Source organism: Archocentrus centrarchus, chromosome 8, assembly GCF_007364275.1.
Source record: "Archocentrus centrarchus isolate MPI-CPG fArcCen1 chromosome 8, fArcCen1, whole genome shotgun sequence".
Lineage (NCBI taxonomy): Eukaryota > Metazoa > Chordata > Actinopteri > Cichliformes > Cichlidae > Archocentrus > Archocentrus centrarchus.
The window spans coordinates 7,808,813-7,836,209 of NC_044353.1; the positions used below are offsets into that span (position 1 = coordinate 7,808,813).

The window sequence follows — 27,397 nt, forward strand, 5'->3', positions numbered from 1 at the left end:
TATGTGTTTTGTGGACTTGGAGAAGGCTTCAGACCATGTTCCTTTGTTAGCATCAAAGTCCAGTGACTTCAGTCAAAAGTTTTTTTTTTTAATAGTTTTTAATGTGCCAACGTCTCAGCTGTTAAACTCTTCTTGACCGAGCTGCTCCTCTTCTCTTTCCTCTAAAAGAGCTTCAGCTCTCTGCAGATGTTGCATTAAAATCAGGACTCGTAGCAGGCCGGCGTGTTTTTGATCGGTACAGGTGTGGGGACAGCGTGTTCGGTGCCTGATTCGTCTCGTGGTTTTTGTGGTTTTTGTCCAGACGCTTTGTGACATCTGGGAGAGATGCTGTATTACACAACAGTTTCACTTTATTTTTTTATTTAACTTATCCAAGGACACGGAGCTCTGCGGCTTGTCAGCATGCTCTTTTCATAAGCGCGGCATCATTATCCATCTTCTTTTGTGCTCCTTTGTCACAGTTCAGATGGTTTAATTGAAATAACTGCTTAAACCCCAATATGGAAAAATTACCCAGTAAAGACAGAAATGATTCAGGATTTAGATCACTGCTGCAGGCTCTTCTTACAGTCTCATCAGCGCTCAGATGTAACCGTTTGGAGGTTTGTGAAATGCTGCAAAACAAGTTTTTAGATTCTTGTGAAGTCGGTTATTTTTCAGCAGCTGTTGATGTGGGGTTTCTTTAATCTGAGGAGGATGGCTGCAGTCTCATATTAGCTGCTGTCAAAGGAACATCAGGCTACCTGGAGAAGCTCGTATATATGATATTTATACTGCAGTCCTCACATTAGCATCTTTCTCTCCTCAGGAGTCTCTCTTCTTCATCCTGTACATTGTCACATAATGATGCCAAAGGCTGATTATAATTTGTAAGATGTCTGATGCTAAATGAATACTTGGCTTAAAATCTCACTAGTCTTCTTTGTCACCACCAACAGGATTATAAATGAATGTTTCCAGTTCTTTGCACAGCTTCTTTTGTGACATGGCAAACTAAATACATGCAACCTGTAACAGTAGCAGGACTTCTTGTGAAATACTTGGGTTTAAAATCACATTTAACTACAGCAACATATGAAAAAGATAACACGATGGATACAAAGCATCACAGAGTTGAGGGGTTGTTATCATTAGAAGCAGCTTACACAGGTGTAATAAAATAGTTTTTAAAAAAAGCAGAAACTTTGAAAGATTCATTTTGAATAATATTTGTGCTTTAAAAAAGAGAAAAGGATGGAAGTTTTGTACTTACTGACATGTTACCACATCAGAAACATCCTGCTGCCCCCCTCTGGCAACATTTGTCTGTTACAGCTTACTGACATCCAGCCATCATCTGCTCTTTGGACGATAGCAGCTGCAGCAAGAAGCTGCTGGGCTTCAAGTCTGCCTTTTCCTTTACAGGAACCTTACCAGGGGCTGTTTGTAAAGGTCAAATCAATGTATATTGATAAATATCAATGCTGAAGATGTATCTTTTAAACAACCTGCTAGTGACTAAAATAAATCTGCATGCAGCCTGTTTAATGCAAAACATCATGACCAGATGGCAACATAGTATTACTACTATTTCAGATTATTATTGTTCTAAATGACGATAATCTAAAAACTCATTATTCTTCATCAGTTGCATTTACTGGCCTTAGAAATTCAGTGTACAACAGTTTCAAATGTCTTTACAGGGAAACCCCTCAGTTATGAATTTGAATATTCTGAGGATCAGCACTCTCTTGTTAAAAAAATTAAAATAATTGCACATTTATTGGCCTTTTTTCTAATATTTTGTATTTTTACAAAATGCCAAACTATAAATCAAGAAGTACAGAAAAGTTAACTACCTGGCCAAGCATGACAATGGCAATTTTATTTATAGAGCACATTTCATTATATGTAAACTCAATGTGCTTCACACAGAAGATAAAAACATTACATGTGTGGGTTTTATAATGTTGTAAGACATGAAAGGTAAGTAGGCTCAATTTACTCTAAATACTTGAAGGGAACCTATTAAGCCATATGTTTAACTGTGTGCTAAAGTAGCTTTGTGCTGCCTCCCAGTTCATCTTCTGTCTGTGTCTCTCCCTTTGACTCCTGATTGGTTCCTGCTCGCAAACAGAAGGTTTGAACAGTAGGTAGGCTGAGGTGCTGCGCTCATGTTCAGAGCTGTGTGTCTGACATGAACATGTTAGGAACATGAGCTCTCATTACATCATATTATTAAATCCAGCAATGACAGGGTAAATAAAAACCATAAAAGCATCATAAATTAAAGTAAACAATGTTAAAAACAAAAGTACTATAAATTAAAATACAATAATACTGCAATAAAAGCACTGTAAACTATACCATAGCAATAATAATGTACTGTAAATTAAAATACAGTAATAATACTGTAAATAAAAAGCAGTAAATGAAAACCATATAAGCACCATCCATCCATCCATTTTCTTCCAGAAGCCCAGACTTCCCTCTCCCCAGCCACTTCCTCCAGCTCATCCAGGGGGACCCCAAGTTGTTCCCATGCCCGCCGAGAGACATAATCTCCCCAGCATGTCTTGGGTCTGTTCTGGGGCCTCTTCCCAGTAGGACATGCCTGGAACACCTCACCCAAGAGGCCCCCAGGAGACATCTGGGTCAGATGCCCGAACCAACTCAACTGGCTCCTTTCAATGTGGAGGAGCAGCAGCTCTACTTTGAGCCCCTCCCGAACAGCTGCACTCTCCACCCTATTACTGAAGGAGAGACCAGCCACCCTCCAGAGGAAGCTCATCCTGCCACTCGGTCACTACCCAAAGCTCATGACCATATAGGTGAGGGCAGGGACGTAGATTGAGCGGTAAATCGACAGCTTCGCGTTCACACTCAGCTCCCTCTTTGCAGCAATCTTGTAACAGTCTATGTTGCAAACTCTACCCACACATTGTTAAACTGGTTGTGTGGTGTTTTTGTTTGTGGTCCCCTGTAAACAGGAAGATTCTTGGGACTCTTAATGCCATTTCAGCCGTCCGTGAGATGCATTTCCTTCAAAGGCACATTTTCCTCCAGACTTCTCAGATAGTTTAATTTAAATAGCCTCAGTGTTTGAGGCTCAATGAGAAAAATTAGATAAGATCCCACAATAATTTGTTTTCTGTATATAGTTTTTACTTCGTTCCTGGGGTCATTTTGTTAGACCCCACATTATGTATCTTGTGACTCACTGTAGGTGACTCAGCACTTGACAAACCCACCTGCTTGTATATAAAGTAAAACTATACCTAATGCAAGTTTGGAAACACCTCTTTGTCGCAAACAAAAAGCGTAAATGCAGCTTTGCTTTACTCTTCTTCTCTTACAGCTGCTGCAGCAGTGGTGTAACTGCGCCTTGCTTTTGACACATTCTGCCAGCAGAGGTCGCTGCAGCTCTACGGTAGCTGAAGCGCCACTTGCTGATCTGTCATTTATGCAAACAGCTTGTAAAAGTCATCCAGCCACCAAAACAGCTAGCCAGCGGTCAGTGTATGTAAGGCCAGCTGGTTGTTGATTGCTGGTTAGATCCTATAATAACTCGGGTTAGTGAATTCGTTAGCAGCCACACCTGATGAACGCTGATTAATGAGGAGGGAAAAGGAGGGTGTGGATAGAATGTGGAAAGATGAAGGTGTGAATGAGCAGGAAACGACAGGTTGGGGAGAATACAGGAGGTGCTACAAAGGAGAAGAGTGGGGGATGAGGAAGAGGAGGCAGAGGAATAGGGGTGAGGAGGAGAGAGAGGGATGGAGGAAAACAGATGATGTGAGGGGGGCGGAGGAGGAGGAGCAGAGAGGAGGCAGGCGCTCAGTCTGCTCGCTCGCAGGAGGAATCAGCAGCAACAGCACAAGGACAATGGACAGTGTTCACCGCGGATCATAACGGGCACCGGGCAGCTTCAACAAACTGGAATACAAGGTATGGCTGACGGAGCGAAGCGGCGCAAAGATTAGCAGACGGTTTAGTTCGTATCGTCGTTTTACCTGCGTTTAAAAAAGCTGCCATTTGTCTGTGGGAGAGGAGAGAGGCTGCAGGAAGGAAGCGACGCAGCGCAGCAGACGCTCAGCGGGGCCTGCCAACCGGCTGCTTCTGGGTCCTGAAACCGGCCGGTGGGACCGTACGAAGCAGCCACAGCTCTGTGCGGTCACTGTATGACCTGGATTATAAACGACTTGATTAAACACAACAGGAAAAGACATGCGGAACACCCGATCCCCGGTTCTCATGTACCTTTAGAGAACGCCTCGCCAAACTCCCTTACAAAAACGTGATATTTCATATTCAAGTCATTCCCAGCAGGGTTAAACACTTCTGATATATCAGCTCAAACTTCTTTGGATTCATCTGCTTATTCTGTCGTATTCGGCGCGTGACTCATTCATCAAACCACTTTATTTCAAATCAAAATCCAATCATAATGTGCGAGCCGTGTGCACGTCGCCTCCTGCTACGGTGTATATTTTTGACGTGCGGAGAGTAGGAGCGCAGCACGCGACCCGCAAACAATAGTTGACATTTGCACGCGGTAAACGCTGCTCGGTGCGCCGCAGACACGCCGATTTGTTGAAAGGCGTGCAAAGAGTAACAATGCGCATTAAATCTCATTCAGCGATTGACGTGTTTGCAAGAAAAGAAGCGCCACAGTAAAATGAGCAGTTTTCTGATAGGAGTTTGGTGCGTGCAGCATATGTCTATGCCAACAAAGCTTCTCTCTAGCTTGCCAATAGCGGCAGCAGCAGGAGGAGCACGCAGGCAGTGTGTCTGCCAGAATGAACCTTTGCACTAGGCCCGGGAGTCTCCCCTCCAGATGCAGGGATTGTCGTGTGAATAGATGGACTCATTGTGTTTACCATAATGTGCCTTCTGTTGGACACAGTGTGCGTGACGCACGTAGACATGCAGGACTTAAGGACTTTAATACTCATGTCTGAACGGGCAATACATTATCATGCCAGTTTCAAGCAAATGGCTCAGTTACTGCAGCGTCTGTCACACACAGACAGATGTGAGTGGTTACAGTGAAGCGAGCACGCCTCGGTTTTACTGTATGTCATGAGTCAAGGTCACTTGTGCCATACTAACCACCCAAACACTTAGAAAAACACAGGGAAGGCTGTGTGCGTGTGATGTAGCCTGTATTTAGTGATGGGAGGAGGCGTTCAGGGACCTCCCATAAATAGATTAGAAGTCAATAGACGCTTGCCTCCACATGCTTAGGATGGCTGGTGCAGGGATACAGGCAGGCAGTGGCTGTGGTGCAATGTTTTTATTTTAGATTGTGTTGCCTCAGTTGATGCTGAGTGTGTGTGTGTGTGTGTGTGTGTGTGTGTGTGTAGCATCTGTGGGTGGAGGATGGGAGCTCTGTCTGGGTATGGGTGAATGCAATATGCTGTTATCTAGTTAGAGATTAGATAAGTCAGTAAGTGCTGAGGCAAATCAATGACTGATGTTTCGAGGGTGAGACCAACTGGTTGTAATAAACTAAAGGCCTCTGCTGTGTCCTTTAATAAAAATCAAAATCAAAATCTTGGCAAAAAGCAGCAAGTGGCGTGAACCAGAAGAGTGAAGACGTCTCTGTTCTCAAACAGGAAAACCAGAGCACAGCTGGTAGTGAGAAGCTAGACTGAACAGCAGGAAGCAACCCCCCAACCGCGAGGCATGAAGGGCAGGCAGGAGGAGGACGGAGCTGCTCTTCATCGCTGTGCACCATGATACTCGCACTTGATTTAGTTGCCATCCTTAACTAGTAGCAACACCAACGAATGAAGAGGCAGACAGGCCCACCCACATCACGCTGGAGACTGGAGTTAGAGTCTGTTTGCTGGTGCTGTACATTTTGGGGGTTTGTGTGTTTTATCAATCAGAGCAGGAGTTTCATTTTAACAATAACAGGAAAGAGGCCGGGAACACTAAAAGCTGTTTGTGTGTGTGTGTGAATTTGGGGGGTTTGTGTGAAAGTCATTGGCTTTATGTTCAATTTGCTCACTTGAATTCACATGATCAGTATGTGAGAATCTAGTATTTAGCAAGACAGTGTCACAAGACTGTGTGTGTGTGTGTGTGTGTGTGTGCACGCGTATGTGTGTGTGTGTATTTGTCCCCCCATGACCAGCAGTGCCATCTGGAGTAAGTGTGAGGCCAGACTGTACTATAAACACTGCTTCTTATTACCCAGACTGCCTTTCAGCTATGTTTACAAAAAGGCTGCAACAACACATAGAATTCATTATTGTTTTCTCTTATAATTTCTTTGTAATTAGTGCTTTTGTCTCCATACAAAATATCTACATCTGACCCACGCTCTAGTCATCAACGTCCAGTTTGTTAGCATTGTCATGGAAAGCCAAACAATAACATGATCCAGCCTGCTTAAGCTGCTTTTCAGTTTCAGATGCGTGTTGCTGCAAAGTGTTTGAAAGTAGCTGCAACTGGGAATGAGTGGAGTTTTATGTGCAACTGCAAATGTTCGAATGTTAAACCGAAGTTTGAGGTTGGCGTATGCACGAGTGATCCCAGCGAGGCAAAATCTCAGGCTTCAGCTGTTTCAACCATTTTTTTCTACTCTCGGCTCTGCGTGATGGTACAGTGGATAATCTTCATACGTCATCTCAGGCACACAGCTTTGGTCGTGAGCACAGAGGTTGAGCCCGCCCGCTGTCCAAACCTTCTGTTTGCGTGGGGGCACCCAGTCAGAATGAAGCTGTCTTAGAACAACTTGCTTCAGAAGATGAACCGAGGTGCTGCACCAAGTATATCATGAGAAGGTGAAAGTGAAAAGGTATTCCAGCAGGTCCAACAATAAAAACATGCAGTTGGAATTGTTTTAAAGCTGTTTACCCGTTTACCTCAGAAGGTATTGGAAAACGTTGTTATGTAGCAGTTTGGTTTGGACAGTTTGTCGTGACCTTGTAAATTCAAGTTGTGGAAGACAAATCAAACACACCTTCATGGGTTTGCTGTATTGTGGGCCATCCTGATTTGGGGTCGCTTTGGTACAAACCTTTGTCAAAATTCTGATTCCAGGTTTAGACTTTTTTTTTTTTTTTTTTTTTTAATTTAAACTCAAAGAGACAAAATACAAAGAAATGCAGCTCACAGTTAGACTAGGTGTTGTGTTTGCTTTGCATTGAGTAATGGTAGGTTAAAGTGATCATTAAATTAAAGGTATCATTGTGACAATGTATTGAAAATGACAGTTTGAATCTTCACACCTCAGCTGTGAATTTTCACACAAATCCCACAAATAGATGTGACTCTTGGCTACATCCAGGTTTGATTAGGTAATCATCAAAAATGCAAAACCATTTTTTTTTTCCATCTTTGACATAGTAAAGTGATTAAACATAATTTGTTTAATCACTGACCTCCGTGATGCTTAATCCACGTGATCCGAGGTACTTAAATCCTGTTTGCTACAAGTTCTCCGACAGAGATCAGCTGGTGAATGTGTAACATCTCATTTGTGAATTTTTTGTGAATCTTAGCTTCTTTACATGGACCTCTTTAGTTATACCATCCCATTTTTGTTTTTTAATTTATTTTTACCTTAGCTTGGTTCAAAAACTGCAGAAAGAGAATCACTTTTCTTAACACCTTGATGCTTCCTGACCGGCAGGGACTTTGCGTGTAACTCCTTAACACCTTTTATGAAGACAACATAGAAGATTGCTATAAAGTGGTAACCATGGACTGCATATAAAAGAAGTACTCACTGTGATGTCAGCTGTTGGTTCTGGTTTTACATTTTAAGGCCTCAATGTTAGTGTTTTGGCTGCTGCCATGTTTGCTTCTTGCAGCCAGAAGTTGCCATATTTGGATTGAGAGGCTTGCGTGCTAATTAGTGCAAAGCAACAGACTAATAAAATATCTCGAAGCTGAAGCACAGATTTCTCGGGCAGGCTGCACCACACAGCAAGCCATAATATCTGTCAGATAAGTCCAAAAACAAGCGCTCCGAAAAAGATCAACGGCAATATCAATAAGTGGTAGAGACGTCGAGTCCAGTGACGCAAATTATTAGACCGAGGCCTATTCAATTCAATACAATTCAATTCAGTTTTATTTATATAGCACCAAATAACAACAAACAGTTGCCTCAAGGCACTTTATATTATAAGGTAAAGCCCCTACAGTAATTACAGAGAAAACCCAACAATCAAAATGACCCCCTATGAGCAAACACTTGGCGGGAAGGAAAAACTCCCTTTTAACAGGAAGAAACCTCCAGCAGAACCAGGCTCAGGGAGGAGTAGTCATCTGAGAGAGGAGAGGGAGACAGGACAAAAGACATGCTAGCACAAAGCAGCCATGCCCATAAGCACCTTATAGGGCTTAACACATTAGCTATTTAAAAAAATCAATAAATAGATGTATAAATAAATAAAATCATACCCAGTATAGTTGTTGTGAGGAGGGAAACAATCTATAGAGGTTAAAATATCTTGTACCAAGCTATACATGTGCTTTTTAGTGTCGTAAAGTTAGACATTTTAACAGGGGAGTCTGTCGAGATTGACTCACTTTTGGAGCCAGCCTCAAGTGGTCACTAGAGGAACTGCAGTTTTTTGGGTTTTGGCTTCATTGTGTAGCCCCGGCAATTGCCGCTTGGTTGTAACGTGTACTAGAAGTGCTGGGGAAATTGTTTTGGTTTTTTTTTTTAGATTGTACAAGGTTAACTGTCTACTTATGCTACGCTAAGCTAAGCAGCTAGTTGCTAAGGTGGTGCTGATTGTCACATGTCAGCAGCAAAAGAACAAAGTGTCCTTCCCAGTCTTTATTTTTCTTTTTTTTTTTCCTGCTAAATTTGCCTTTTTAAATCTAGAGCCCAAACTGCTGCCATGACCTTAAATCATAAAAAGCCAGGCAGATATTAAAGAAAATTATGATCATATTATATCAAGTTTTTGAGTCATTAACAAATTATCAAGAGGAAACCTTCCTTGAACCTGCTAAACTCGTTATCTCATTTGACCAATAACTGCATTTCTGTTTGCTGTCTGCTTTCGTCCAGTTTGCTGATGTTTTGTTACTCCTTTTAAAATAAATTTTGGTCTAATGGCTGTCGCTGTTACAGTTTTTTTTCTAAGTTTTTATAGAGTCAATCAAGTCTGATGAAAACATCAGGCATCTCAGTAGCAAAGATTTGACGGCACAAACTACAAACGCTCTCAACCAGTAAATTAGGGGGCAGTCATGAGAAAACAGTGTGATATCTGGGGACCACGGGGGGTGTTCTGTAGTCGTGCCATGTATTCATCTGCCGCCTCTGTCACAAAGTAAGTTTGGCATTTGGAACACCAACATGAAGGGGGGGGAGGGATCTACAGTGCGTCATTGTTTTAATTGGATTATATTGACGGCTTCAGCAGCGCCATGTGGGTGTCATGAAGTACACAGAGGGCCAATTGTGATGCTGTTTGATGCCAAGTTTGCTCATGTTCAGCTCATGTATGCTCTGTTTTATCTGCCAGCTGGCTTCCACAGCTGGCACAAATAATTTTGTTCATTATAGATTTCTGATGATTACTCGATATAAAATGCCATTAACATAATCACAGTCATATGCAACATAATTCTATGTATCAAAAACTTCATCTGACCAACCGCATATAGCCAAGAGGTCTTTGGTGAGAACTAGCAGAGACTTACCCTTGGGAAGCTGGCATCACTGAATGTTTGGGATTTTTGGCTAAAGTCTTACTTCAATGGGACAAACTGAAGGCCTGCTGCGTGCTTTCAGCTGTTCATTGTGAACATCTGTGGTTCCTCTCTGAATGTTTGCCTTTGTTACACAGCAATTTGCTGATTAGAGGTTTGCAAAATGCAAGATGTAAATTTCATTTGTTTCATATCATTAAAAATGTTTAAACAGATGCACAGATGTGATTGGTCCATTTCTGTTTTATTCAGGAGGTGAATATCAAACAGCTCCAGGATGCTGCCCCCCTCATTCCTGCTAACCTGCTATTCACCACGGGGCATTTGACTTACCAAACATGATGAAGACTGAGCCTCCGTCGGCCACGGGAGGCAACGGGGCCTCCGGTGGGAGCAGCGGGACCTCGAATTTACGAAGTCCCTCTCCCCACCGCAACGCCTACGAGGCGGGTCTTGCGGCGCTGAAGAAGGCCACAGACCATCTCAACAATGCTGCCAATGGAGGCGCCGACCCTGCCTCAAAACCTGCTCCCCTGCCCCGACCCCCCGGGAGGGGCCGTAAATACGGCTCAAACGTTCATCGCATCAAGAACATGTTCATGCAGATGCAGTCTCCTGGTGATGAGGAGGACGGAGCCAAAATGATTGGTAAGTAATCTTTTCTCAACTCCTTTTAAATAAGCAGTGTACCTACAGGAAGGGACTCGCAGCAATGTGGCAACATGTAGGGTTGGGTATAGAACTTGGTACTTCTTATGGTACCACTGAGAGCTGATCAACAATAAATCAGTTGGTGACAAATTTTTGTACCAGAGCACACCTGGATTAAACCATTGTCACCTGCTGTTGTCGTCCTTGCGAATGCAAATCATGCATTTGTGACATTTCGGCTATTTGTGCACCTCTTTATTTCACTCGCAGTGTGGTCGTCGAGGCTGTGTTAAACACAGAAGTGTACAGTTGTGTTGATTTTCACCACCATTTTAATGATATGTTGGTACAGAAGCTCTGAGATTCCCAGGTTATATGCAACAGCTTGGAAAGAAAACTTGGAAAAAAAAACTCTTCAGTGTCTTTGCTTCGTGTTTCAACTTCGTCAACTACTGCTATACCAGTGCTGACGTGGAGAGTTTTATTGAGGAGAATACTGAAAAAAGGTATTGGTGGTTACCCGTACAGTATTGGTTCAAACATGAAAGGTAAGCCAGCCCTAACAACACTGCATGTCACTGCAATGACTCCTTTTCTGACTTCTGACAATAACAGGCCAAATAATGGTTGGTGAAATGAAGTGGGCCAGTCCCAACTTAAACTAATGTCACTCTAAGGTGAGATTGAAGGAACGTCCAGTGGGAAGTTGGTAGTTGGTCATGTGATTGACATATGATGCTGTGGGAAATGTATAACAGGGTTACCTACAAAACCAGAACCACAAATACCCACTGACAGTCAGCTGTCAGCTACAAAGCATTTTCTGTTGTAATGATTCAGTTCATCTCTGCCTCCTGACAAACTGGAACTAAGCATCCGAATGCATTAATAAAAAGATCCTCATTCTCATATCCTCAAAAGACTTTTTCCTTAAAAGTGAAAACATTGCAGCTTCTGTATTTGCAGCCCTAGCAGTTCCACTAGCACTAGTGCTATACTGCAGTAAGACTGAGTCCTCTCCTACATGGATCAGCACTTAGTAAGGTTGCTAACTTTATTTATCACGTGCATATTCAACACATTTTACAAGGTTTTGGTTATGAAATGAATTCAAAAGTGATCCATGGCCAGATTTTTTTTATTTTTCTTTTTTAACCCATTCACACAGCTCACATAAATCACTTAGCTCCTGCTAAAGCTGTTAGATTTGGCCGGCAGCAGTTCAGACTGTGTTATTGACAGCAGCAGGCATAGAAACTGTGTTATTCAGTGTTTTTTTTAATGCTTGTGCATTGAGTGAATAAACAAAGACAAATGAGTTGTGAGTTTGTGCAGTCAAAATTCAGTAATGGTAAAACCACCATACTCTGGTAAACATAAATGGGATTAGCCTGTACTTGGGTTTTTTCTGTCATTGGCAGGTAAGGATCAGGCGGTGAAACTGTCCCTGCCGAGGGTATCCAGCCTCAATGAGAACGTGGACCACAGCGCCCTGCTGAAACTTGGGGGCACAGTTTCTGAGAGGGTCAACCGTTTTGACTCTAAAGCTGGTAGGGAGGGCAGTGGCTCATCTGTGGGTTTCTCCAAGCTCCAGGAGACCAGGAGGATCTTTGAGCAGCGGACTCTGCAGGTCAGTGTTTTGTGTGTGTGTGTGTGTGTGTGTGTGTGTGTGTGTGTGTGTGTGTGTGTGTGTGTGTGTGTGTGTGTGTGTGTGTGTGTGTGTGTGTGTGTGTGTGTGTGTTTAAAACTCACATGGTTGACGTTTCAGCTTGGACTGACTAGTTGTTTGTGACTCCTTCAGGAGAAGCAAGCTGCCACTAATCGCATCTTGCTGAAGAAGGAGAGGGCATCGGGCTTTCAAGGCAGCCGTCTGGATGTTGTGGCTCGCTTTAATGGGTCCACCGAAGCCCTGGACCGGCTAGATGATCCCCCCGTTCCCACTGCTCCTTCTGTTCCCTCTGCTGCACCTTTAGCCGGGGCGGGTGAGGCCGTCAGTCCCACTGTGAGCCAGCTCAGCGCCGCATTTGAGAAGGGTGAACTGCAAAACAATCTCTACCTCCCCCAGCGCCGCTCAGCCCCTGCCTTGGCACCAAAACCCAAGCCTCCACCCAGAGTGGAGGTTGCAGAGAGGAAGGTGAAAATGATTTTCTCAAACATGTAAAACTTTGCAAGTAAGCTAGTTGTAGGGAAGCTCTTGAACTAGAAACTGTTTGGATTGCATTAGTGCATGATCGCTCTGTGCTTTTCTTCCAGACAAAGGTGCTACCTCCAGGTAAGGAAGAAAAAGAGGAGGGAAAAGCAGGAGTTACTCAGGCAGCAGAGCTACCTGAGGAAATGGGTTTCCTACAGAGGAGTGTAGGGGAACCGGTGACGAATGAGGAGAAGGATGGATTTGGACACTCTGGGGACCAGCTGTCCAACTCCTCCTATTCTTCATCATCCTCAGTGACTGTCACGTCTTCCTCTTCCTCATCGGAGGCCAAACCAGAGGCAGATGCCCAGCTGGCAGCGACTGAAGCCAAGGGCTCAAGTACAATGACAGCCCCTGAGCTGCAAACACAGTCCGGAGATCAGGACAACACCACTGCTGGATCTGAGGCCGGGGGCAGGCTGGTACAAGCTGAGGTTCATGCCTCACTGGAAAATGGAGAGAAAGCGCCTCCATCTTCCTCTCCTTCATCAGAGGAGAAAGAAGGGGACTCTGAGGAGCAGGCCAAGGAAGAGGATGAGAATGATGAGGATGGCTCAAGGAAGGAGGATTATTCGGAGGGAGACCTGATAGATATAAGTGCATACAGCGGGCTTGGGGAGGAAGACTCTGGGGGAAGCCAGCTGGATGATGAGGAAGACGAAGATGATGAGGAGGCATATCAGCCAGAGACCAGCTGCTCAGAAATCCCAGGCCTTCCTGAGGAAGAGGAGCCTCCACCACCCAATAGAAAGATTTGCTTCAGCACTGAGCCAATCAGGGTGAGTTTTTTTTTTTTTTTTTTTCTTTCCCTTCCCAGGTGTTCACTGTAACTAACACACATCAGTCTTAATTTTGCTGGACTGAGCACTCAGATTTCATACGAGGAACTCAATCTTGAGTCACTTCCTCTGTGGGTTCATCTCCCAGACACGGCTATAGATGCTTTAGTGATGTTTAAAGTAAACGCCTCCGGCTGTCCAGCAGTGCACAGATTCTTAGTGTTCATTACAAATATTAATATGAAACCATGTCTTCTTATGCTATTCTTAAAGCAGCAGGACAGCTGATGTAAATGGACGTTCTCTGGGGAGCATGAATGTCGCTGAAATTTCAACACAATCAGCTTCATTAGAGTTTTAGATTTGATGTGTATGTTTTGGGATGATGTCAGCAGAGGTGGAAAGGCCATGGAATTATCTCATTATTAGGATTCATCCTCTGGGGATTGAGAATATCAGCACTTCCTGAAAATCTAGCCATTTTCAAAATATCGGCTCATCTGAGTAAATTATCGCTTTGCCCTGCAGTCCCCTTCGCCTCAGGGTTCTAGCATCTTGCAGCTATGTGTTCTGGTTTTTCAGGCCCACAACTTCAGTTTCACGCTCACCCCTCACAACGACCCTAGTAAACAGCAGTAAGGGCTGTTTGCGGCAATGAAACCCCCCCAGAGCGCTGCCTTATACGTACCAAAATGGCAGGAACATAAGGTTAGCAGTTAGCAGTGCTTTTCTACTCTACTTGAGCACTTTCTACATATCAGTGCTCTCTAACATTCACACACACAATCACACTCCAATGAACACATCAGGGGTGGCTCGGGGTTCGGTAGCTTGCCCAAGGATACTTGGGATTGAACCACCAACCTTCTGATTAGTAGATGACCTGCTCCACCTCCTGAGCCACAGCCGCACACCCACAGCTGATTTCCATTGGAACTGGTGGAGCTAATGTCCTGTGTCCTGTCATCATAAAGCCAGAAATGGGACTCCGACCATTTTACTCGGCATGTTAATTAGCTTATATCATGATTTATTTTGGGCTGCAGATGTCTGATCATTATCTTAAGCACAAGACACTTGGTTTTATAGCGAGTTAGATAATCAGTGGGAGAAAGAAGAAGTTGCTCAAGAGCATGCATTTCATGCATGCTCTGCAATCTATTAAACCATGGAAACTTAAAGAAATAATTAAGACTGCCCTACAATGATTGAAAAAGACTCAGCGACTTCCTTCTTCCTTCATCACACACACAGGGTGCACAGGGGATTTTCGCTCTTTGATTTCGCCACAGTGTTTCCTGCAGGAGCTCAAACTGTGTGCGCGCATACGTGTGTGTTCATACGGCTCTCGATTCAAAAGAAGCTCTTCTCTCCGATCGAGAGCCACGCTCGTTTGTCCTACAACTTTGCAGCAGTCAGCTGGTTGCGCAGCTTGTCTCGACCTGCAGTAATAATGCAGCATATTCCTAATGTGGTTTGACAGACCAGTGAATAACATGCCACAGAGCTTGATAATATACCATGTAACAGAGATCAGAACAGGAAGGAAGAGAGCTGCGCTGGTATTGAAACGCAGCATGTCGATGTTGAATCGATGTCACTGGGAGGACTGTGTAAAGGAAAGTGATAGTGAGTGTCGCTTTGCCTGCTCAGTCATGTCTGCTAATATGGGGGGGTAGCAGGAGGAGCGGGTTTTATTTCACGCCAGGCGTCAAAAAAAAGGAATTCCTTTCATTTTCTTGGACCTGGAAACTTTTAACTACTGACCTCTTTAGCCACAGAGCAGCTAAAAGTGGAGCTGTGGCCTGAGGCTGTGTTGCTTACTACAAAGGTAACTGATTCACTTACCTGCTTGGCCATCACACCCAATGAGATTTGTAACTTTCAGGCCTCAGATTCAGATATATATATATATATATATATATACATATACACACCATTAAACAAACTCATATAGCTTGAAACGCATATTTAACTTTGAATGAAAAAAATTTACAGTGAAGATTGATTTCTTGCCGATAAAACATAAGAGCAGGCTGCAAAACTTTTCAGTCACAGTGATTCAGCTGTTTGTGGCCGGCCATGTTCAAGCTACACTTCCTCCATGCCCGCTTCATCTCTTCATCTGCATCATCTCTCGAGAGTGGGGTCACGAGAGATGTTGAATAAAGGTGCACCAGCTCGTAAGATTTAACATCTAGGTTTTTTGTTTTTGCAGGATTTTTTTTTCCTTTTTTGTGTTTTGCGAGCTGAAGTTGAGGTCTGCTCTCAGAGTAGTTGGCTTGTATGAAGTCAATAATGCAGGATTTATGGCCCCACATTGATGTTTGTGTGCATGGCTCTTTGGCTATGCAAAGGGAATTCAGCTAAAGTGGAAGCTAGAAAGATGCACTCGTATCCAAAAAGATCAGCAGCACACATCTTGATGCCTGATATGTGCAGGTGTAATGTTGACTGGTGGCACAGGAAGGGTAATGAAACCGGAGTTCACAACAAAGGGACACACACAAAATAAATGCAAATACCGAAAAAGCCCGGATGAGTGGCACAGATAATGGTGACAGGTTACCTTGTCTTTAACACTCCGTTCTGTGGAAACACAGAACTGAAGGTTTTCAGCGCTGCAAGCTCAAACAAGAGTAGCGCTGGTTACCAGTTGTTCCACATGTTTTGACAGTTCCAGCTAAAACACATAGATGTGGGTCTAGAGACATGCATAACACCTGCAAACTACCAACACCGTGCTAGCTTAAAGCGCAGCCTCTGCTGCTGTTACTGTATTCAGAACCACACACACAGACTTGTTTGTAAAAACTCAATTTTGGGGGATGAGCAGCACAGTTTTAATCAAGCCTGAGGGTCAAAGCAGAGAGAAGAAGACCTGTTTACCAGTTTATCCACTGTAGCATGGACATGAGCTCAGAGTTCATAGAAACACTTGATGGAGTGGACATGTACAGATGTTACCAGTAAACTAGCTTAAAAACTGGCCGTGCTTCCATTCAGTCATGCTTATGACTTTGTCTTTGTATGTGATTGCACTGCCTCTAATGTTCACCTGGAACTAGCTGATGGTAGATTTTGTCATCTTTGGGACAGCACTAAGCTAGGCCAAAATCAAGCAAGTCTCACCACTTCACCTTCAGACACTTTGGGGCATTTATTCAGACATTTACTTTAACTTAAGTGGTCACTGGGACATTAAAAACAACAGGAAAAAAAATCACCACAAAAACTGATAATAATTCGCTTAAAAAGTTTGAGAACTTTGCACCAAAATAAGGCTTAAAAAAGTCTGTCTCATGTCTCTGGGATAAATAATCAACACAGTGTTAACCTACTTTCACTCTTAATTCTTTATCTACGTTTTGCTTTGAATACTGATTTTCTCAATCAGGATTTTTCATGCATACTTTAACTTGTGGAAGAGTACTTTGTAATATTTTTATATTGATGTATTAATACTTTAGTGAAGAGTCTGATGACGCCATCCACCTCTGACTTAGTTATCTTTATCTTGGCAAAACCCTCAAAATTTGTATACATTACATCATCTCAGAGACACGTTAATGAGAAAGAAGATTAAGGAGATATTGATGAGGCAATCATGTAAAACTGACGGTGATACCTGCTCAGTCTTCTTAACAATACTATATTAAAAGAAATGGCAGCTGTAAGAAAGCAATTATTAATAAATCTGATGCAGCAGATATCATCAGTTTGGTTCAGAAGGGAAATAAAGTTAAAATGGGACAATGGGCAGCAGCTTCAGCAATTAACGCTAGACTCAGCACTTATCGAAGTGTGGCCATGAACAAGCTTCCTGTCTGTACACACACTCACACACTCACTTCCTACTCATAAGTTTGTCGTTATACAAGATATAACGACAAGTGGAGTGGAGGTTTATGAGGGGGAAATGTATCATTTTCTTGTGTGGAGCAAATCACAGCTAACCAGCAGTGCAGATGACTCAGTCTCAAGGACCAAAAAAGCTACCTGTCAATGGCTTCAGCTGGACCGGCGAACAATAGTCTGTCAGCAGGCCTCACCCCAGGGGCATCTTCTGTCAGGAGAAGAGTTGGCCATTGCTGACATGGTGCCAAGCTAGCTAAACTTGGAAACGTAAACATCCCGTCTGACAGAAACTTGGCCCCCTTCAAAAGAGTGCTGGATCTCAACCAGATACAGGAAGATCCGTTGGTCGTACTACTGGGAGAACACCCACAAGCTATCGTTTCAGTTAAAGCCAGTAGCTGAAGTCTGACTTAATTGTTGGAATAAACAGAGTTTGTGTTGGTCAAGTTTGATTTGAACCAGCCACCTGTCTTCTGGGTTCAGAGAGGTGTTCTGCTGCGGGGAACAAAGAGACTCACTGTTGACTGTCGTTAGCAACCGGTGTCAGAAACAGAGTAATTGTTGTTCTTACATCATGAGTTACTTCATGAACTCAGAGTCAGCCAGCACAGCTCAGACCTCCTCCAGTGTTGAGCAAGTCTACAGCCTGCTACTGCAGACACATCACTTAATACGGTTTCCTCTGCAGCTGAAATGCCATGTGATTACAGCACGGGTTAAAAGCCTGTCTGAAAGGTCTTGTGATTTTTTTTGCACTGGCATGAGAGCACAGCATAATCATAAAGGTTAATCAATGATGTAACACGTTTAAGTAGCCACTGTAGGTTGTCCTGCATTTCATCTAAACACACACAGTGGAGGTGTCTGTGCTGACTTGTGCACAGGGCTGCAGCTGTAAGGCTGTTAAAAGCAGCAGTTGGAATGTGGATGGGTGTGTTTGTTTTCCTTGAAAAAAGCACGGGCACATAAGCGAGGGAAGCCGGCTGATAAGAATCACAGAATAGAGCTTTGTTTGGATTTGGGGGGGGGAGATACCTGGTCTATGTGATTATGTGAGCTAAGAAAAAAAAATCTCTTTAGAGGGTTAATGACGCTCCCAGGTCTGACTGATATTAATACAGTTTCAGGAATGAATGCACTGCTTGAAGCAGACTTATTATGCTTTTCCTAATTTTCTGTCATATGCATTCACAGCTACTGTATTAGTGCTAGTACTGGGATGGACCCACTTTTTCCTTCAGCTCGGCTTTAATTCTTGATGCCACAGATTCAACAAGGTGCTGGAAACATTCCTCAGAGATTTTGGTCCATGTTGAGATGAAGCGCATCACACAGTTGCCGCAGATTTGTCAGCTGCACATCCATGATGTAAATCTCCCTCTCCACTGCATCCCAAAGGTGGAACACGACTTCAGAGCTGGTGACTGTGGAGGCCATTTGAGTGCAGTGAACTCTCACTGTCATGTTCAAGAAGCCAGTTTGAGATGATCTGAGCTTTGTGATGTGGTGTGTTATCCTGCTGGAAGCAGCCATCAGTGTACCCCACTGTGGTCATAAAGGGATAGACATGGTCAGCAACAATACTAACAGTACTAAGGGCCCCAGAGTGTGCCAAGAACATATTCCCCACATCATTACACCTGGACCGCTGATACATCCAGATGGCACCTAGTGTGGTCTTCTGCTGCTGTAGCCCATCTGCTTTTCAAGGTTTAACATGTTAGGCTTTCAAGGATGCTCTTCTGCATACCTTGGTTGTAACGAGTGGTTATTTGAGTTACTGTTGCCTTCCTATCAGCTCCAAGCAGTCTGACTATTCTTCTGACCTCTAACCGGCAACGAGGCATTTTCACTCAGAACTGCCCTTCACTGCATATTTTCTCTTCTGCGGACCATTCTCCTAGAGATGGTTGTGTGAGGAAAACCCCAGTAGATCAGCAGTTTCTGAAATATTCACATAAGCCTGTCTGGCACCAACAACTGTGCCTTGTTCAAAGTCACTTAAATCATCTTTCATCCCCCTTTTGATGCTCAGTTTAAGCTCCAGCAGGTTATCTTGAACATGTCTGCATGTCTAAATGCACTGAGTTGCTGCTCTAATTGGCTGATTACCATGTCTCAGAGAAAGCTGGCTTAGGGACTGGATGAGCTTAAATGGAGGAACTAAAGTGTTTCATAAAGTTGATGAATTGAGAGTCTGTGGCAAGAGTAAGATCAGCAAGGATTATATTGAACTGTGAGTCATCGAAAGTAACCCTAGTAGAGTCCAAGAATAAAAATATGGAGTTGGAAATGAGCATAATAGCCCCCCTTTGATCACTAGAAGAGCAATGTGGAGGAGGGAGGAGTGTCATTGTGATGTGGCAGGAAGCGCTGGAAGGGTTTCAGCTTCCCTCTAACTGTGACATGAGCAGAAACTCAAATGCAGCATGCTTCACAGTCAAATTGTGGCTAAAACAATTATACAAATCCCCAAAGGAGCTCTGCCCACATCACTAACTCGTGCTCGCTGTCACATCTCTAATTAAAATCGATTAAATCTGGTGCCTGTTGTTTATTTAATTCGAGCCCTTCGAGGTTCACTCCGAGGTCACGTGGTGATAGCGCTCTGCTTTTACATGTTTTTCATTTTTGACAACTGCTGTTGCACAACACAGTTACACCCTGAGCCACCCAGCAAAGGCTGGCTACAAGACTGATCCCATCTGCAATTAATGAAAGACAGTAGAAAGAAATCCAACAAAGGTCCACTGCCAAAACCAGACTTCACAGTGGGAAATAAAACTTCAGATTGTGTGTTTACCTGAAGACCTGCAATCTGGAGTCCTCAAATCTGCATCCTTTCAGCATACAGTGAGAAAGTTTCTACTGCCAGCTGCTTCTTGGCTCTGTGCTGCAATTCAGCACAGCCAAATTACAACCCAGAAGAGTGCCAACGCCTGAGGACTTGTCTCCACCAGATATGACTCAACCTGAATTTTCTTGTGATCCATCTGTCAAACCTTAATTTAGACCCATGCTTGCGTCCGTTTCATGCAGGTGGTATCCACATAAGATGCTCTTTCCAATGGTTATCAAGACACGGCCACCTCCTCTGTTACGTAGGGTGATGGTATTTTTTTTTGGTCCAGCTGACAGGCAGCAAACTCAGATCAAACTCTATCTCTCTGACAGCTCGCCCCTCAAAGGGGGTCCCTGGATCAGTACCTCGGACAGCAGCTGCAGCATTTATGCTTAAAGAGGGGTGTGACGCTCTTTCTACCTGCTAGGATGTGCTAACAGCCAGGACAGTTAAAATGCATTAGTAAGTGAAGCAGGGTTATAATAGTTTTGGATTTTACATTATAGTTTAGTTTTAGTTAGTTTTTACTTTTTTTTCTCTAATTCAGTTAGTTTTAGTTAGTTTTCAGAGTGGTTTTGCTCGTTTTTATTAGTTTTTATTTTTGGTTTTATGCTTAGTTTTAGTTAGTTTCAGTATTAGTTTTAGTATTTTCATACTTAATCAGGTACGCTTTAAAGATACCCTTTAAAGAAATAAATTCAGCAACCAACTGTTCACAGACAGCAGAACTACATGCTAAATGTGTGTAATATTAAGGACACACATGAACATCAACAGGGAGAAACTGCTAACAATATGAACTCCAAAACTCGATAAATTCTACAATAAACTCCCAATAAAGTTCAGCCTCAGTGCAGCAGATTAACAACAGCTACATGTGGTGTTTGACAAAAACAAACTCCTTGAAGGAGTCAAAGCTCAAATCCAGCTGCATCCTGATGTTCTCACCACCTGATGCTGCTTCTGTTTTGGAGCTAGCTTGGTTAGATGCTCGCTGATTAGACTTGCAGGGTCTTTGCGGCCTATGTAGCCTACGGAAGTGTCCGACCTCATGTCCGCATTTATGCATGTATAGCTGGATTGCATGTGTTAATTACCTTGTGGTTGTGTGCTGGGGGTTTTTTGGTCCTCGCTCTTTGTGCTCAGTTTTTAGGGTGCAAACATATTTGTCCCTGTTTTTTCACTTTCTTCATTTCTTCACGTCCATTCCCATAGTTTCAGCAGCTCCCTCCAGGAATTTGCTGACATTTGTGAGTCCTTATATTGATGCTTTGATTATTAGTCCTGATTGTTATTATCTGACTGATAAAGTAGCCGGAAACGCACAAGGACTAAACACAACATTGTGGCTGCGTTGACCCGACGAGTAGTCACGTTTCTCTGGAGGTGCAGGCCGGGTTGCCTTGTAGGATGAGAGCGGTTTCCGTAGCTGCCTTGTGTGCGCTTCTCAGGTCTACTTTGATGTTGGTGTTTTTTTTCCTGACTAAGAAGTGTTCCGTACATCATCCACAACATCATCCACAATAAGACACTCGCTGCTATCTGTGCTATCATAGTAAAAAAAAAAAAAAAAAAAAACCACATGGGACTCTCTGAGGAGCAGCGCGGTGTGCGCACGCACGCACATGCGCACCCATTTGCCCGACGGCGTTCCGAGCTTAAACTCGGAGAGAGGAAAAAAATTATTTCATATCAATCCACAAGACTTTTGATAAAATAACAATATCTATAATTTCAGTTAGTTTTAGTTAGTTTTGTAAACTCACAATTCAGTTTTAGTTAGTTGTCGTTTCTTCCTTTTAATTTTAGTTTTTATTTATTTCAGTTAACGACAATGTTTTTTCAATTTCAGTTTTCGTTATTTCGTTCGTTTTCGTTAACTATAATAACCCTGAAGTGAAGATACTGCAAAGAGGTGTAAAATCCAGATACACTCGAGACATAAATTCAGTTCAGTTTTATTTATACGCCAGTTCACGGCAACAGTTGTCTCAAGAAGCTTTAAATGGACAGTTTAAAGCTGGAAATTGCAGGGCCACTGTGACTGACCTCTGGCTTACAAAGGCCTCAGCAAAATACTGGTTTTAAAGACATGCTGAGGCAGACAGACCTGCAGGAGAATCCAAACAAACCTCTCAGAGAACACCCACTAACAGACACATTTACAATTACTCTATGACACGTTACAGTGGAAAAATTGCAAAAGGCATGTTTTGTCTCCATAAACAGTTTAGTTTATTATCACGTGGAAACTGAGTTTTTAAAAAGGAGTCAAAGCTCTCATATCAAAAACCAGAACTATAAAGCCTTCGGCTTCTTTTACCTGGTGAATGATTTGAGCTAATATCCCAATGCTGCTTTGTTGTTAGATTTACTGTTCCATAGCTAAATATTAGGAAGACTACGAAAAGCCCACAAATATTAGAGTAAATCCAAAGTATTTTCAGAATTTGTTTTTTTTGCTTTCTTGCAAAAAAGTGTTTCACATTATTAATACGACTTTAAAAATCTCTGCGGTAAATAAATGAAAACCCAGCAGGTGGTTAGCTTATCTTAGCCTGGCCCAAAAACAATTAGCCTACCTACCAGGACCTATGACGCTCACAAATTGACATTACTAATATAACACAATTAGCTTTTTAATTTTAATGTATTTATTTTTTGTGTGTGTGGCTGATTACCTCAGGCAAAAACAAGCTAGCTGTTGCCTCCTGTTTACAGTATAGCTAAGCTACGTTGTCTGGTTGCTGGTTCCAGCGACATGCTGCCATAATAATGTGTATATCTCATGTAGCTTTGTTTAAGAAAGTGAATACCCAAAATATTTACCTCTCACTTTCTTTTATATTTGAGATGCCATCGAGAATTATAGTGGCCTATTCCATTTAGTTCTTTTTAAGCTGTATCAGTAAAATTAAATGTCTAACATCAGTAAAACCTGACTTGAAGACTTGATCCAACTACAGGCCTAATATCCAAACAGCCACACTAACAGAGGCTGAACACAATTCAGTAGAGCGCGACCGATATATTGGCCAGTGTTATCGGCTTTGCTGATATATCGGTATCGGCAAACAGCAGAGTCAAGCAGAGCACAAAAGAGTAATCCACAACTTGTCGCAACATTAAATTAAGATCATTTTTAAACTTAGTAAGGACTCCTAAATAACTGTTATATCAGATTTTTAATATCGTACCAATATTCATCTTAAGAATCAAATAGCAGCCAGGCTCTACTATTCAGCCTTCTTGGATAAGTTGTGTGTTAGCCTGCTTTTTCTTCTTGTAGCTCATGGGTTTGTATTTCCTGTTTTTTGTTTCTTTTTTTTAGCTTTTTTTTTTTTTTTTTTTTTTTTTTTATAGCTTTTGGTTTTTGACCATAGCCATAATGTCTTGCTTTAAAACAACAGGATCACATGGATTGATGGTGGATGCTAAAATCTATTCAGTCATTAGTTGCGTTGCAGTGCGCAGTGACAGGCTTTGATGTTGTGTCCTACATTTCAGCTGTTTGTGTGGTTTTTGTTTGGCACCTTTGAGTGGTTGTAAGCTAACTTGAATGAAGACACAGCCTACTGCAATAAGCTAAAAGCACAGAGAGACTGCACAGCCCTGTACAGAGGACTGTGTTGCAGGCCCAGCCCGGCCTCCGGGGAGCTTCTCGGTGGCTTGGCTTTTATCCAGTGTGTAGTAAGTTTGTAGCTTGTGACTGGCCCAGTTCTGCAGAGGCTGCCCATTCACAGCACTGTCAGTCAATGGCAAGAATTGAATGCTTCACAACTACATATTAATACCCTTTTATGGCTAATTTGAATGAATAAAGAGTAATGCATCTTTGATGACAACAGAAGTTCAGTGAATGAGTTTAAAATGTACATTTTAATATTTGTCAGTGTTGTGTGTGTGTGTGTGTGTGTCTCTGACTCTGCAGCAGGTTCTGTTAGCCATACTGCCAAACCAAGTGCAGCTCATTGTTGTATTAAAACCTTGAGTGCTGTGACTAAAATGACCTGTGAACTGAATACTGTTATAATAAGACCGTGTCTTTTATGCTAGCTAGGTCGCTAGCTGGGCAAATCAGCAGAGTAGACAAATTACATATTGCACACTGCCACTGCCTGACACCAAGCATTTATTATCATTATTATAATTTGCATGAACTACCAGCATATATTTGCCTCTTTTAAGAGATAAAATTGAATTTATTGATCCTGTGTTGAGAAATCAATATTGATTAGTAGCCTAACTAAATTAAAATACATTAAAAGTGATTTAATTGAGAACATGGGTTAGGCTGTGTCTCATGTTTGAGTTGATATATTGAGTGTATATAAGGACCCTCTTGGTCACACTGATTACACATAAAGACTTGAAGGGTTGTTCCACTGATTTTTACAAATTGATAGTTGTGTAACTAAAGTTAAATGCTGTGTAGTACTAATAGTCTGCAAATGGTTACAAAGCGGTCTGTGGCACTGGAGGTGGTTTTCCTGTGGAACAATAACCAAGATGACGGGTTATCTCACTGAAATCTGAGACTATAAATTTAAGCCTGCGTTACAAAGTAGAGGTGTGAACTTTGGAGGATTACCAGGCAGGATATTCTAATGATTAAAGACACTATCACAGAGCATTATGGGATTAATAAGATGTAGCCTTTTTATGTAGCCTAAATAAGAGACTCTGCTGCTTCCATCAGTGACTTTTTTTTTCCTGCAAATCTGTCAGTCTTAAGTTAATACATGAGTAAACTGCAGAAGAACCCATTTGTTCTCAAAATGTCCAAATTGTGTTTAGGGCATAATATTGGGCGCTTCAGTGTAGCCTGCAGGCACCTTGTTCCTGGTGATTTTGGCTTTTTTTTTTTTTTTTTTTAAAGGCACCTGTTGTAATGTTAACATTCTCCTGTAGAAATCAACTTTTTCTAACATCCGTGTTGTTACTTTGCCGTATGATTCTTGGCTCCATTCTAATTTTACAGGTCAACTTTGAGATCAGCCAATGGGCAGCCTTTCAGTTAAGAGCACAGTGACTTGGTGTGATTTACTTTAAGGTTTTTGTGTGTGTTCTGCCTGTGTTGTTTTTTGGTCTTTGTTGGTGTGTTTGTTTTCCTGTGGAAAAGTAGAGATTGTGTTTCTGACATCTTAAGGGAACATACACACACACACACAGACACACATACACACAGACACACACATTAATGCAGCTTTAAAGTTGCTTGACAGGAAGGAAACGTGACAACAGGAAAACAGTTTTACAATCCCGCCCTCTGACCTTGTTTGTGTCACAGTATTTGTGTGTGTACCTCCTACACTCGAGGGAATGTAAATAATACTGCTACAAGCACCTCCTCCTCATGAAGGCCTTTAGCTCTGTCTCTCACTGCCCCCCCCCCCCCCCCCCAACACACAGACACACACACACACACACACACACACACACACACACACATTAGCATATCTACCAGACACGCACACAGAAACCAAGTCAGTGCCAGAATCACGCTGGGCAAGCCTGGGGTTGCCATGGAAATGAAGCCATGTGATCACAGAGATGGTCACCGGGGAGACAGATGCTGCTGACCTTTTTTAGCGGTGGAGGGGTTGGAGTGGTTGAAGGGCAGTGGGTGGTTGGGATGAACTTCAATAGAAAGATATATGGAGCACAGTACAGTACAGGTATAGTGAGAGTGTACAGATTTTAGCTAAAGTCACAATGAATTGGATTTTTTTTCCAGATAATATTTATGGATGCTTTTCCAGTATTGCATGATGATGATGTACAGTGGAGATCTAGTGCACTGGTTTAAAACAAGGGAAGTACAGTATGTGGAGGTGTACTTCCCCAGCATACATATATACTAACTGTCAAACCAAGACACAGCTCCTACATGGCCTGCTCTGTATACAGTGTATATAACCCTATGGCTTTAGAATAAAAAGAGCTAAAGCTGCACTTTTTTTGTTTTTATTAAACAGCGTTTGATTGAATCACTGTATGGACTATGAAAAGTGCCAAGAGATGTATTATGAGGCTCCTCAGTTCCCTTCAGCTCATTAGTTTTTCTGTCCTCCACCTTTACGGTTTTGCTGTCGTTCCAGCTAGAGAGCTCTAAATTTCTCTTAGGCGTTGATCAAGATGAATCCAGAGCTAGAAGAGGATGCATATAGGCCTTATTCACTGCTAGCTTTAAGCAGACGCTAATGTTGCTTTATAATGATGGTACATGTATAATATTGTAATAAGTGTAATAAGTAAATACATGCATACAACCATTTTAGAAAGGTGTTGATTCTTTGTTATGATTGTTATTGAGCATTAATTGGTGATTGTTAATCGTTTTGCAACTAAGAGGTCTTCAGAACTGCCTTAATTCTTCGTGGCGTAGATTCAACAAGGTGCAGGAAAGGATTTTGGTCCATATTGACATGATGACACACAGTTACTGTAGATTTTGTCAGCTAAAAATCTAAGTCTCATGTTTCACCACGTCCCAAAGCTGCTCTGGTGACTGTGGAGGCCATCTGAGTGCAGTGAACTCACTGTCATGTTCAAGAAACCACTTTGAGATGATTTGAGCTTTGTGATATGATGTGAAGCAGCCATCCGAAGATGGATTCACGATCATAAAGAGATGGACATTTTCAGCAACAATATATCGGTGGCTGTGCACTTTAAATGATGGTCAGCTGGTACTAAGGAGCCCCAAGTGTGCCAAGAAAATATCCCCTGCACCATTACACCACGAGCAGCCTGTTGATAAAAGGCAGGATGGAGCTGTGCTTTCATATTGTTTATGCCAAATTCTTTTTTTTTTTTTTTTTTTTTTTGCATTTTTGGCCACAGCGGCTTTTATCAGCAGTGGAGAGAGACAGGAAATGGGGAGGAAGATACAGGGGAAGACACTTGGTGACAGGCCGGTAGTCGAACCCGCGCCGCCCGCACTGCAGCATATGAATGTGGTCACTGGCTTTAACACTAAGCCAAGCTAAGCTAAAACTCATCAGACCAGGCAACGTTTTCCAGTCTTCTATCGTCCAATTTTTGGTGAGCCCGTGTGAGTTGTAGCCTGAGTTTCCTGTTCTTAGCTGACAGGAGTGGCACCCAGTGTAGCCTTCTGCTTTTGTAGCCCCTCTGCTTCAGTATTTGATGTGTTGTTCATTCATAAATCCTCTTCTGCATATTTTGTGGTAATAAGTGGTAATTTGATTTACTGTTGACTTCCTATCAGCTCCAAACAGTCTAACCATTCTCCTCTGACTTTTGGCATCATTTGGCTGTGGCTCAGGAAGTAGAGCAGGCTATCTGCTGATTGGAAAGTTGGTGGTTTGATCCCTGGCTGCTTCAGTCTGCTCCAGTCTGCATGCCAAAGCGTCCACTGGCAAAATACTGAACCCTGAGTTGCTCCCG

At 42.6% G+C, this 27,397-nt stretch overlaps 1 protein-coding gene across 1 annotated transcript in view; it reads left to right on the forward strand.

Moving 5' to 3' along the window:
* The first annotated feature begins 3,811 nt into the window (after positions 1 to 3,811).
* Positions 3,812 to 27,397, forward strand: part of ppp1r9ba (protein phosphatase 1, regulatory subunit 9Ba) — a 36,643-nt gene continuing 13,057 nt past the window's right edge. Inside the window, exons 1-5 of the mRNA XM_030735313.1 lie at positions 3,812 to 3,927; positions 9,919 to 10,314; positions 11,739 to 11,947; positions 12,119 to 12,451; positions 12,571 to 13,287. Coding sequence (XP_030591173.1) covers positions 10,005 to 10,314; positions 11,739 to 11,947; positions 12,119 to 12,451; positions 12,571 to 13,287 — 1,569 coding nt within the window. The 5' untranslated portion in view covers positions 3,812 to 3,927; positions 9,919 to 10,004. The remainder of the gene's footprint in view (positions 3,928 to 9,918; positions 10,315 to 11,738; positions 11,948 to 12,118; positions 12,452 to 12,570; positions 13,288 to 27,397) is intronic.